This window comes from Aphelocoma coerulescens (genome assembly GCF_041296385.1).
Source record: "Aphelocoma coerulescens isolate FSJ_1873_10779 chromosome Z unlocalized genomic scaffold, UR_Acoe_1.0 ChrZ, whole genome shotgun sequence".
Lineage (NCBI taxonomy): Eukaryota > Metazoa > Chordata > Aves > Passeriformes > Corvidae > Aphelocoma > Aphelocoma coerulescens.
The window spans coordinates 58,738,877-58,751,447 of NW_027184085.1; the positions used below are offsets into that span (position 1 = coordinate 58,738,877).

At 39.5% G+C, this 12,571-nt stretch overlaps 1 protein-coding gene across 5 annotated transcripts in view; it reads right to left on the reverse strand.

Annotated features, from left to right (window-relative positions):
• Nucleotides 1-12,571, reverse strand: part of TNFAIP8 (TNF alpha induced protein 8) — a 59,273-nt gene that overhangs the window by 15,676 nt on the left and 31,026 nt on the right. Inside the window, exon 1 of one of the 5 annotated variants that reach the window (XM_069002051.1) lies at nt 4,376-4,693. The exons of the other annotated variants lie outside the window; for them this stretch is intronic. Coding sequence (XP_068858152.1) covers nt 4,376-4,406 — 31 coding nt within the window. The 5' untranslated portion in view covers nt 4,407-4,693. Of the gene's footprint in view, nt 1-4,375; nt 4,694-12,571 lie in introns of those variants that run through there. 5 annotated transcript variants of the gene reach the window in all.

Below are 12,571 nucleotides of genomic sequence, written 5' to 3' on the forward strand. Positions count from 1 at the left end.
CATCAGTAGTAAGAAAGTTATCTGTGAAATTAAAAAAAAGTTCTCAAATTGAGTAATCAAGATCTCTAATACTGGGGCCAGGTGATTCTTCCTGCTTCTGAATTGAACTGTCCAGACAACTCTCAACAAAAGGCCCCCATTTCACACTGCCTTAATGTTTTATGAAGATTATTGTTTTTACAAGGGAGGGTAAGCAAGAGCATGTGAAACAAAGGAACCCCACATTTTTTAGTCTTTGGGGTGAGAGCAGAAGGTGAGTCAAATCTGTGGGGTTAAGTACTAATTCTGTGCTCTAATTCTACAGTTTGGATTTCCCCATTCACTATCATAAAATAAAAAAAGGTTCTAACAAATGCTAGTTTTGGAGTTAGTGGGATGCAGGATGATACATTACAGGGTTCAATCGATGTTGTACACAGAGTAAGCAGCCTGTAGGAGCACAAGAGCAGTTGATTTGTTGCCTAATTGAACACAATTCTAGCTTGGAAAACATTCATGCATGAGAGGTGACTGCAAAATGTCAAAGCAAATCCATGACTACTTACAGGAGGGAGTACTAGCTTCTTGAAACAGTGAGTGCTCTGTGATTTTATAACCCCTGTGTTGTTCTGAGCTCTAAGAGGAACAAAACAGGTGAGCTCATTCTTTAGCAATCTCATTTGGATTAAAAAAATGCTAATCATGTCTAAAAAAAATCTCCAAGCACTTTCAGGAATGCAGTGATCTTTCTCTCCTGAAATGTGGTATTCAAAACTAAATATGATAAAGGTGCAATGCAAGCTCTCACTTGTGTTTGTAATACAGTATCCATTGTTTTACAGGCTACATATTACATTCACTCTGATATCTGTTACTATTTTACTTTTCCTTTGAGATATTAGACTTCTCTCCTGTTGTTTTTTAAATATACTGCATAAGACCTGTAGAATGAAGATGAAGTTTTCTGGAGCTTTACATAGTTTCCTTCTATCAAAGAAGGACATTCACATCACAATCATTTTAATCGGTATCAGCATGTATTTTAAAAGGTGCACTCATGATACATAGTTTTAACACAACAGCATTAAGAACATTCCCTACAGATCTCAAAAAGGAATTCAGTCAAATCACAGCCTGAAACTGCTTGGTACCTTCCATAGTAGGTGACATGCCACCAATCAACACCAGAATGAAATTATGCCATGCAGTTAAATGCTATACTCTTCTTATGGACTTTAACACACAATATGTTTCATCTGGGGCAAAAGGAATGAAAACAAGAAAATGTGACAGGGTTATTTATATCATGACAGTTGCTGGAATCTGTAAATGCAATACAGATTGACGCCATACAGACACATGCACATATTTATCACAGCATTGTAGGATACAGACGAACACAAAGATTGTTCTGAAGTTACTGAGCAGCATGGCAGGAGGAAAAAAAAACCTGTTTCATGTTATCATTCTAATATGGACCACGAAGACATCAAAGGCAGAAGCTGAAAAGCCCACATACACTGCTGCATACCCTATACTAGCAATTAGTATAATATATAGTGGGGCAATGCCTGTCTTCTAGCAATGTCTTTTTATTCTCCGTTCCTGTTAAAAAAATTAGGTTTCACTTGAGGTCAAATGCTCTACCTTTATTTGATTAATTACCAAAAGAAAATCTTTAGGAGTTTGCCATTCAAAATTGACCTCGATTTTGGGTTTCATTGTAACAATGGGTATAGTTCATTTTTGCAGTAAAAGCCATCGATCTTGGATCTTGTTATGTAGATTTTTAAAAATAATCCACACTAAATCTACTTCTATAGACATCCCAATGTTCTCCAACTTCTGCAATCCCCTTGTATAAAGTAGCTGAAAGTGAGGTACTTCTCACTTCAGCGCCAGATCATTAGCAGCACATACACAATGTTCAGTGTTACTCCTTTTCTCTGAGGCTGCGCTTCCAACACATGGTCTGGGATTCACGCCTGGAAGCTGCAAATGAACTTCGGAGCTCCTCAGACCTCTGCACTAGCTCCTGGCCACTTGAGTGTCTCTGCATTAAGGAAAACATATAAGTCTGCCTATGCTTACAAACATCATTAAACCAACATTTTTCATGTAGCTTTCTCCTCTTTTCACTTTTTAGCTTGTAGCAGATTAGCCACTATACCCTTCATCACTAGCTTTGGCCTTCAGATGTACAGAATCTGTCAAAATAACTATTTTATAGCTGTCCAAGTGTACCCTCTACTCCTTCCATAATCAGTCACAGACCTCTTTACCTCCTAATATCCTGGGTGGACCATATAATTTGTGGGTAAATCAGAATTTCTCTTTTAGAGTGACATTTAGTCTTGCACCTAAAGGGAAAATCAACCACCTCCTCTTTGGTAAGCCACTTAAAAATTATATATCCTCAGTGTCAAAACATTGAGCCACATACTCAGTTTGAATTTGTGAAGCATCAATTTTCTTTATCCAAAAATATAGTTTCTTCATGAAACAGAGCTTGTTAGTTGAAAGACTCTTGACTATTTTATGCTACATACAGTGGATCATTACAAATACACAAGTATTTGACTGTATTTTTCAGTATTTTATGCTTCCATAAATGTTCAGTCAGACTATGCAAAGTAACATAACAGCTGCAATTCTACATTTTTACCTGTTAATCCCAGTTTTTATTCACATACACACTGAGCGCCCCTTTTCTCATGCATTTTCTAAATTGTTCTTTTAAAGATGTGAATATATTAGCAGGAATACATTTACAGAGTGACTCAAAAACCTTCTCAGTGACATCTGTGCCTCATCTTCACACAATGGTTACTGTTTCATTTTCCATTCTAACACATTAAGAACAAAGGACACCAAAACCCAAATATTCCCCAAGCTAAAAATAACTAATCAAAAAGCTACCCTTTCTTTTCTGTCTCAGACACCTGCTTCAAATGCTTTTTTTCAGCATGAAAATCCTGGCATCTCAAATTGTTTATGAAGAAATGCACAGAAAAGCAAACCTATTTAAAGGGAATTTTAAGAACCAGAGTCATCTAAGAAGGCAAGACATTTCTTCAAACAATAAAATCTACATTTCAAATACAGTCAGTTTAGTAAAACTGTCTGGAGCTTCCTGTATGAATCCAGAGGATCTTTCCTGCTATAGCATGCAAGCAGATCTCTCCTGCTGTAAAACTGAGGGAGAATGTTCACATATTCTCTTTTTCAAAGTTTCTATAGAGAAATCATTTTTACAGTTCTGCTTTTCAACAAATCTGTACTACAGAACCTTCTTGAGGAAAAAAAATAACAAACCAAGAGCTGCCTTTTGGTTCAGCTGTTCATTTGAGAAGAAGACAAACAGGAGGTTATCAGGCTTCATTACTTCCCAGGTTCTACCAGCATTATTAGCATTAAGTTTGAATCAGTGCAAGCAAACTTTTTTGCAAATTAACAAAATACTCTTAAGCAAGTAAACAGACAGATGTCCTTGGTGATGTTATACTTCAAGTGAAGGAAGTTTTACAGACTGTGAGGGGAAAACCATATGAAACATTCCAAAAAGTTCTTGTTTTCACCAAATACAAAATGCTTAGGTTGCCTTACTGCTTGCTTTCTGTTGGGGTTTTTAAAGTTGTTTTTCTCAGCCATACTGGATTTCTATATGTTTGAGTCTCCCTAAGGACTATGCGTAACCATGAAACATCAATTCTATTCTAAGAAATCCAGCGTACAACCCCACCACTGCCCCGTTCCCTCATCTGTATAAATGCTCTTTTGTATATAGGCACTTTCAGGAAATTGCCCTCCTCCTCCCCCGCTTGCTCCCCACTGTCCGAATCCCTCTCACATCCCCCTCCCGATCAACACTAGGGAATAATTGCATTTTTGTTGGAGCACTTCCAGCCCCTCCACACGTTCCACTCCAGAAGCAGCAGCAGCACGGTGTAGTTTTGGCACACTCCTCTCTTTTAACACACACACACACGCACACTCATTCGCAGGCAAGTAAATGGCATCAACCTTATTCCCAGAATAACGACCTTTCACTTCTCCCCCATGCAACTTCCTCTTTTGCTGAAAAATACGGTGCTTCCAAATGAAAGAAATCTTCCTCTTTCGACATTTGACTACCAGTGTTTTGAAACACACTTTCTTCCACTTATCAGTAGTCCACGAGTGGGTAAATTACCACTGTCCAGACAGATACCCCGGGGTGCCAACACTTCGGGTCACTTCATATCCTGCAAACTCGGCAGGACTTCAAATAGTTGTGCAAAGGCCTTTTTCCCTCCCCTGTGAATACCCGAAAGCTGAAGAGAGCAGAAACTCTCCTCCATGCTCAGATAGGCAGCGTGCATATTTACTTTCCTGCGAAAAGAGTTAAAAACCGTACCTTCCTTGGGATCATCGGCTTCTGAACTCATGGTGTCAGGCAAGGCTCTGGGGACCAGATTAACGCTGACGTGCGCACTGAGATGCAGCCGCAAGTCAACTTCTCTCCCTCTCCCTTTCTCTCTCTCTCTCAAAAAAAAAAAAAAAAAAAAAAAAAAAAAAAGAGCGAGAGCGAGAGAGGGTTGGGGTTTTGAGGGGCAAAGTCTACGAATTCAGCAAATCAAAACTGGCGTACTTGAAAAGAATCCCGCCCCTTTCTCAGCTGCACAGAGCGGCTGTCTGGAAAACCACCACCTTCAGAGGAACCCCGATTTTACTCGCCAGCTGTTGCTGTTTCTGAGTCTTATTCTCCTCAGCCTGTAGAAGGGTGGAGTTTTCACTTGTTGCAGCTTGCCAACGTGGTATGAGAAAGCAAGCAAGAGGCCAAAAAAGCCCTGAAGTGCAGAGCAGTGTCTGACTGCGGTGGCTGACAGTCACACTGGGACTCTCTTAACTTGCAGGAAAATCTATTTTAAATAATTTTATTTTTAAGCCTAAACTGTACATTTCAACGCTGTTTGCTATCTGGAATTACTTCTGTAGCCTCCGTAATTATACTGACTAATACTGGATGACTAAATACATGCCTAAAGATGAGAAGTAGCAGCTTTCTTTCAGGTAGTTTAATCTTGATTTTTTTTCACTCACGCTCAGGGGATGGTGCCATCTACCCTGAGACTAGCAATTCACCTTACCTTGTAGGAAAAACTGTCTGATTTCTTGTGCTACAGTTACCCCACACACATCTCAGAAAAGATCGGTATTTTTAACTACTACATGATACAGTTTTACAGCAATAGAACAGGGGTTTTCTGCAGCCACTTCCCAGTTTGCAATGCCTCCAGTGCAAAATCGGGGGAATTACTTGGAAGCCTATTCTCAGTTCGCACAGCCTCCCAGTAAAACCACTGTCCTAAGGAACCATCTTTCCCTACTTACTCGTTTAATAAATTTTTAGCACAGTGAACAGCACAAAACCTCGACGATGACTGCTCTGACAAAAGAAGAGGTGTGGTCTCTCAAGTGAAGGCCTGATGGCACTGCCAGCTCCAACATGAAATCAAATTCCCACCTACCTCTCTGTCTCAAGGTTAAGTGTGTGGGCCTGAAGGGCTGTCAGGGTCTCCCGGAGGTAAAGCTATTAACAGCTATTAACAGTTAGCAAATGTCTTACTGCAGTCAAGTAGAACTAAGTGTATTTCACAGTGAAGTCAGAAACAGCCAAAGCTGTTAGCTGCTCTGCACTGGGGCACAGAGGGAAAAAAAAATAAATAAACTGTTCAGATTGTAACATTCACTTGTACTCATTAAGGCTTAAACACTCAAAAAGCTGGGAAGACCAGCTGTAGGCAGGATGGTCTTGTAAATAACAGATGCAGTACGTAGGGCAGTACAAATTCTTCACCTACAGCAAAGTTGCTCTGTGGACTGGGGTAAATACTACTTCAGAATGTAAGCACTTTTATCCTATTTTCAGTTATTTTATGATAAGGACTGTCCTTTGCCATGTGCTTCTCCTACACCTAGGAAAGACAGATTTTGTTTTATTTAAAGGCTTTTGGTGACACTGCCAATTTCTTCTTTTGCAATACATATAATTCCATGGGCCCCATAAAGATATCCCTCAAGAAGCTAGCTGTCTTCTACAGGCCTTATCATCTCCTGTGGTGTACAAAGCTCCATCCTTCAAAGCACAGAGAATGAAATTGAGTATTATCGTAATTACAACACCAGAGTAGCTAAAGAAGGCACATTTCCAAGGTTAAAAAAAAAAAAAAAGGTACTAGTTTGGGGTCATTACCATTTAGGAGATTAAAACCACTCAGAAAACTTCACACAGAATAGACAAGGAACAGGAAGAAACATAAGGTTAGTCCAGCAGAACTGCAATAGCCTCTGGGGTCCTTTAATCAAAGGAAGTGTTGTAGAGAGATAGGAATATAAGCCAGCATCAAGATCCCTGCATGATCAGATTTACATATTAGATGGATGCCTTTTGTTATTTTAGATGACAGACAGACACAGAGAGATAATAAGACTTGTGATTAAATGTCAGCAAGTTCTGCAAATTAGGATTTCTCAAATCACTCAGAAACTTTATATCTCACTGGATAGATAACAAAAATACAGTGGTTTTGTTTTGTTTCTTCCCTACAGAATCAAAATCACATCTCCTCACTCAGTCCTGTTACTCCTGCATACAGGGTCTTAATTCAGACTTGAGAAATTCTTTTTTGTTTCATTTTGGTTGTTAGGCTTCCTAAAAATACATGCACTGGCTGAAAAGACTCCAACCTGGCTAAAGACTGGTTAACTATGTAATTTTCTGATCTCAGGTTAAGCAGGGACTTGTACTGGCATACAATAATGAGGACATTATCACCTTTTCCCAAGTCTGCACCCAATCAACTTTAATTATTTTACTTAGAAAGACAGCAAAAGTAATGGAATGAGGCAGGCAAAAATTAAGCAGGGTCCGTGCAAAACACTGGAGCCCAGGTAACGGATGACCCTACATTTGCAGAGAAGTGACATTTATCAAAGCATCCAGACTGATCTGGATCCCATGGTGAGTAAAAAAGACAGAAAACTCCAAAAAATCCCTCTTTAATTGTAAACTGTGCATGTGATATGGAATAGGAACAAGAAAAAAAAGAATGACAAAAATTCTAAAAACATAATTAGGAGGTGCAGCTAAATTTCACAGGGCAGATTCTCTTACAGAAAAGTACCTTCCTACAATGAAGGCCTAAAACTCACCACACATTTGGACAGACAGTGCCATTGAAAGAAGGCCAGAATTCCCAGAGAAAAATGAAATCGTCTGTGTGCAGCACACAAAAAAATGGGTTGACATACTTCAGTGGCTAAAAGTCTAAAAGCTACAAAGCCAGGTAAGACAAGGGGGGTATGGTCCTTCCCACCCTTCTCTGCTGAAACAAAAAAAACTTCTGGTTTTACTGTGAAAAAAAATCTAGCTACTTTTGGTTTGGCTTGGCTTTTAACTCATCATCTGTAAATTGTCCTGACTTCTGCTAAACCCTACGGGAGGGTTACCACAGCAAGAATAGACTAGAGCCAGGCCCTGGCTTACTACAGTAGTACATGGGGAATTGTGAAGGGATGGGTAGCTGTGTGTCAGCACATCCCCAGTCCAGCTCAAAACCCTGCTTATGTATTGTGTCACAATCCATGCTGAAACAGCTCTGTTTACAGAAGGATTTGTTTATTAGATACAGAAGTTGCAAATCCTATTACGTATTTTATAAATATATAACAAAATAATAAGAAGTATGTTAGTAGCAAAGAAAATGGTGCTAAAATTGCTGCCAAGAAGATTCTGAAATGTCAAAAAAGACAATAATGTTTTGTTTTATAAAAAAAGAGGAAGCAGCACCACCACCAGAAAAGTACCAGCAAGAAGCTTTCAAAAGGAGGCAGCTGCCACAGAAGCAAGACTAAATCTTCCACTGCAAGAAAAACGCTGTACAGCCCTAGAACAGTTCTAGAGAAGGACATGGTAATGTCACACTTCAGACATTACACATTCATGGGATTAAAAAAAAACACAATCCAAACTTCCCCATATTTTGTTAACACAAATAAAGTTGCATGGTGAATAATTTCTGCTCTTCCAGAATGTCACAATTAATGGATTGCAAACCTTTAAACAGTAAAAAATAATGATCCATGCCCAACTGCTACTCCTTGGTACAGTTGATAGCCACCAGTCCTTTTCCCTAAGTCAGTTGTGTGTCGTTAGCTGACTGTAACTTACGGAATTATTTGAAGCCACATGACAGATCCCGATGGCCTCCCAACTGTGAGGCAAAAGGAAAAGGTGTACAAGTACCCTGAGAGATCACAATAGACCTAACTGCAGGTACGGTTTCTTTATGCTGTACCAATAGCTATGCTGTTGAAATTTTCTTTCCCACAAATTAGCAAGGTAGAGAATGTTGTGTGGATCAGTTATGAGAAAGCAGAAATGTTGCATTACACTGACCCATGTAAGACTGTGTAGTTGAAGAAATTGCTGGCTTTCAGTAGTGCTATAAACAAAGCTTTTCAAACAGCTGATTTCATGGAATAAACTAAAAGATACCATAACTTAGGGATAATGCTTTGCCATTTAGCAATCATGCTAAATATGCAAGCTCAAAAAACTTCTTTAATTGTAAACTCTGCATGTGATATGGAACAGGAAGGACAAAACAAAGAATTACAAAAACTCTAAAAATAGAATGACTAGACACAACAATTTTGTAGGGCAAATTCTCTTACAGAAAACAAAAGTAACTTCCTACAACGAAGAGCATAAAATCCACCACACAGTTGGACAGACAATGTTGCAGAGGGAAGGCCAGAATTCCCAGAGGGAAAATACAAGGAAGCCTTTTGCCATTTCTCTTTTCTAGCCGCAACAAGCTGTTGTACCTATTTCTGATTCTAGAGGTTTGGATTAACAGGTTTTCAACTTCTGAGACTCTTCAATCAGTGTGGATTATAGATACATGATGCAAGTTTTCATACAGGATAAGGAAAACATTGGAGACTATCCTAGGTCACTCACATATATTATTTTTTTATGTATACAATTTTCAAAATGTAATGGGAAATTACGTACTACACTATAATGGATTTCACCAGTTCTCAAGGGTTTTGACTTTTTCTCAAACTAATGTTCTGAGGGGGAACAAGATGTAAGATTGTTATATATACGTCTAAAACCTTCCAAGCAGGAAAAAGGGTATCAGGTCTAGTCTGCATACATATATGGAATCTCCAAACATGCTGCTCTCACATAAGAGCAACAAGATGGTATCTCAGAAAAGAACCATACAAATAATGGGGTTTTTTTCCTCATAGAAATAAGAGGAAAATTGTTAAATTCAAGTCTAGAGGCCACACTGAGGTATCATTAGGAAATTAACTATAGCTATCTCTTCGGCAAGTGGTGCCTCATTAACTTGTGGATTTTACCTGAAAGATCTTTATATAGAAATTACTGATTGAGTAAGCAGGCAAAAACAGCACAGAAGCATGCCCTTGACTTGCTCCTTTCTTGCATTCCTTTCAGTATCACTACAACAATTTTTTTAGGCAAGCAGATCACAACTGCATTGACTTTCAAGATGCACAGGTTTACAAAACAGGAAATATTTTTGTTTTCTAGCCCTTCTCTATTAGTTCAGACCGGTGGATGAGCTCTCAGAGCACTGAGATCTTGCAGCACAAAAGCAGGATCTGCTGCCTCTTCCAGCACTGTCCATCTCCTCGGATGCACAAATCCACCTGCCAAGGTCCCAGGTGCCCAAGGGTGCAGCGCTGGCCCACGGTCTGTGCCTTCTGCTGCTGCCACACACGGGCACCCCCTGTGCACAAAGCTGCATGTGGACATCATGTGTGCAGGATGGGGCACGGGGAAAGTGTGAAGAGAGTGGTACAGAAAAAAAAAGTAAAGTTTCGGCTTTCTTGCTGAAACAAAGAATTGTATTATGCCTACTTCATCTAAGTTGTTCTGCTTTCAGTTATGCGCTTACACAGTTACAAACAGACCAAGCAAACCAGGCAAACCAAGAAGCTATTTTAAAGTTATTTCCTAACATAGAGGTAAAGCAACACCATCTGTAGCTGTATTACTTCTACTATTGCAAAAGAAAGTGCAATATGCACTGTCCGTGAGGTGTGAGCACAGCAAAAACAAATTCCAATTCTTATGCAATTTAATTATTGTGGGGTTGAGTTAAAAAAAAAAAAATCTTGATTAGCTGTGTGATTTTAATAGGACTGTTTATACAGTTCCGTAATTAAGAATATTAGGTACAATAGCCTATCTTTTGCTGTAGCCAAACTTTACTACTGTGTTATCTTCTACCATAAACCAGACATCTATCAAGATAACCTAGACAGTGCTTATTTTTTGATAAATGTCAGAAATACTGTTTTCAGCAGTATTCAGTGTTTCCATGTAACAGCAAACTCTAACATCTCAGTTATATATGGTGCAGAATTTTAAACCATCTTTTCGTCATGCACAAAAACTATCGAGTACTGTTTTTATCTTAGGAAAATTCAGCCCACCAAAAGACAGAGAAACAAAATAAATAAAAGATTAGCAGATTGAGCTATAATCCAGATGTGAAAAATATGTGTACTCCTGGGTTTGGTCTGATCATTCCTGCTTGTTATTCCTTAACTTGTTATTTCTCCTTTGCACAACAGACTTCAGACCAAAGCAGATGATTATGGCTTGCTGAAACACTCACAATACTCCCACCTGTTGGGGAAACCCATGAATGATAGTGTACGTTTCTACCATGTGGTTAATAAATTATAAAAGGTTAACAACTATAAGTTAAGAAATTATAAAAACATATAATTGCCACCCAATAATTTTACTTGGGGATCACTCAACAGCATCTGCACCATGCTTAGCATCCAGCACTTAGTTATGTTCTTCTCCCCTTCCTATGCTGTCCTCCTTTCCTGTTTCTAGACCTTCCTGTTAAAACATCCATTCTCCACCTGCTACTGGTGTAACGAGGTCTGTCCGTTCTTTCATTTCCAAATGGTAAAAGCAAAACATGACAAATCTGGTGCTGAACAAACCCACACTGCACTGCTGGTGTGGCCTTCAGAATAAGCAAAATCTAGGGCTTCACCACAGAGTAAGCTGTACAAAAGTATGTCTGAAGACCGCCTTTTGACAATGAACTGGCCGAATGAGCAGCAGCATGGGGTGACAAATGAATTCACAATAAGCCTACCAAGTGAGGGATAGGAAAAAGCAGCATGTAGGGGACAGATATTGGATTCCATACGGATGCCATGAAACTTCCCTAACAGACAGTGGTCACCTCAGCTCTTCTCCCCGAAAGAAAATGGACAGAGAGAGGGCAGGAAGATACATGCACAAAAGGCTTCCTAAGTTGAACCTGCTTAATGTTGAACATAACTTTGCTACATTTGAAAGTCCCACCCTTGCAATACCCATGACCACACTTATAAATATTCAGAGCTGACAGCACAAGAAGACAACATGATAGTAACCACCTTGCAAACTGTCAAGACAGCATGCAGTGTGCACCTTCCAAACCTCTGTCCTTGTCACAAACATGTTAATATTTTAAGTTTCCAAATAGTGACAACAGTTGTTTTTAAGCTATTGTGGACCCTATTCAAAAGCTCATGTGGTTAAGAAGTGAGGAAACTCCTTCACTTAGCCTCAAAATGAAGATTTCTTCATAAATTTTATCTGCATCTCCCATTATTTGTTGGACTTTTCAGTCACAGCACAGTCTCAGCACAGGCCTGGGATGGTGGCTCAGACTGATTCCCATCTTTCAACCTCACAATGATCATTATTTGTTATAGAACAGCACACTGCCAGGGTACAAGACAGCTCTCAGCTCAGAAAGGGTTTCACTGGCTTATCTTTTTTCTTTCAAAATCACTCTGAAAATTCACACAAAGAGCAACACCCATGACTTCTTGTGCAGCCCCAAACCACTTGCTGGTGGGGTGGGTGAGGGGCAGAAGAGGCCTTGGCTCTGTGCAAGCCCTGCTCAGCACAAAGGAAAACACCCCTGTATTAACACTGTTTCCAGCAGAAATCCAAAACACAGCCCCATACGAGGTACCAGGAAGAAAATTAACTCTACCATGGCCAAAACCAGCACAGCTATCCAGAGAGAGGAGGTAATCATTGACAGCTGCTGATGGTTTTGCGTTCATACAAGTTAAACAGATAGTGTTTTTGAGGGCCTTGAACCAAGTACTGCAACATGTATGACACTGGCTCATAGCACTGTTTCTTCCAGTAGCCAACATTGCACTCTTTGTTTTAACTTTTTTTCCTTTAACAGGACACACAAACTGTTCCTGCCAGCAGTGCTATGCCAAGCAAAGAGCAGTGTTGGAGACAATGAAACTGTGACCTGCATGAACAGAGGTAGGAAAGTACAATCCTCTGGTCTGGCGAAGAGTACAGCAGACCAGAGCTAGTTTTGTCACACAGAAAAATAAGTTTCCCAGCAGTCGTTTATGGTATAATTCTTATGAAATGTTTATGTTATTTTACGAAGTTGCAGCCTTTGCAAAAATAAAAGCAAGGTCTTAAGACATCTGAGGGGCAGAGCACCAAAAACATAATTTT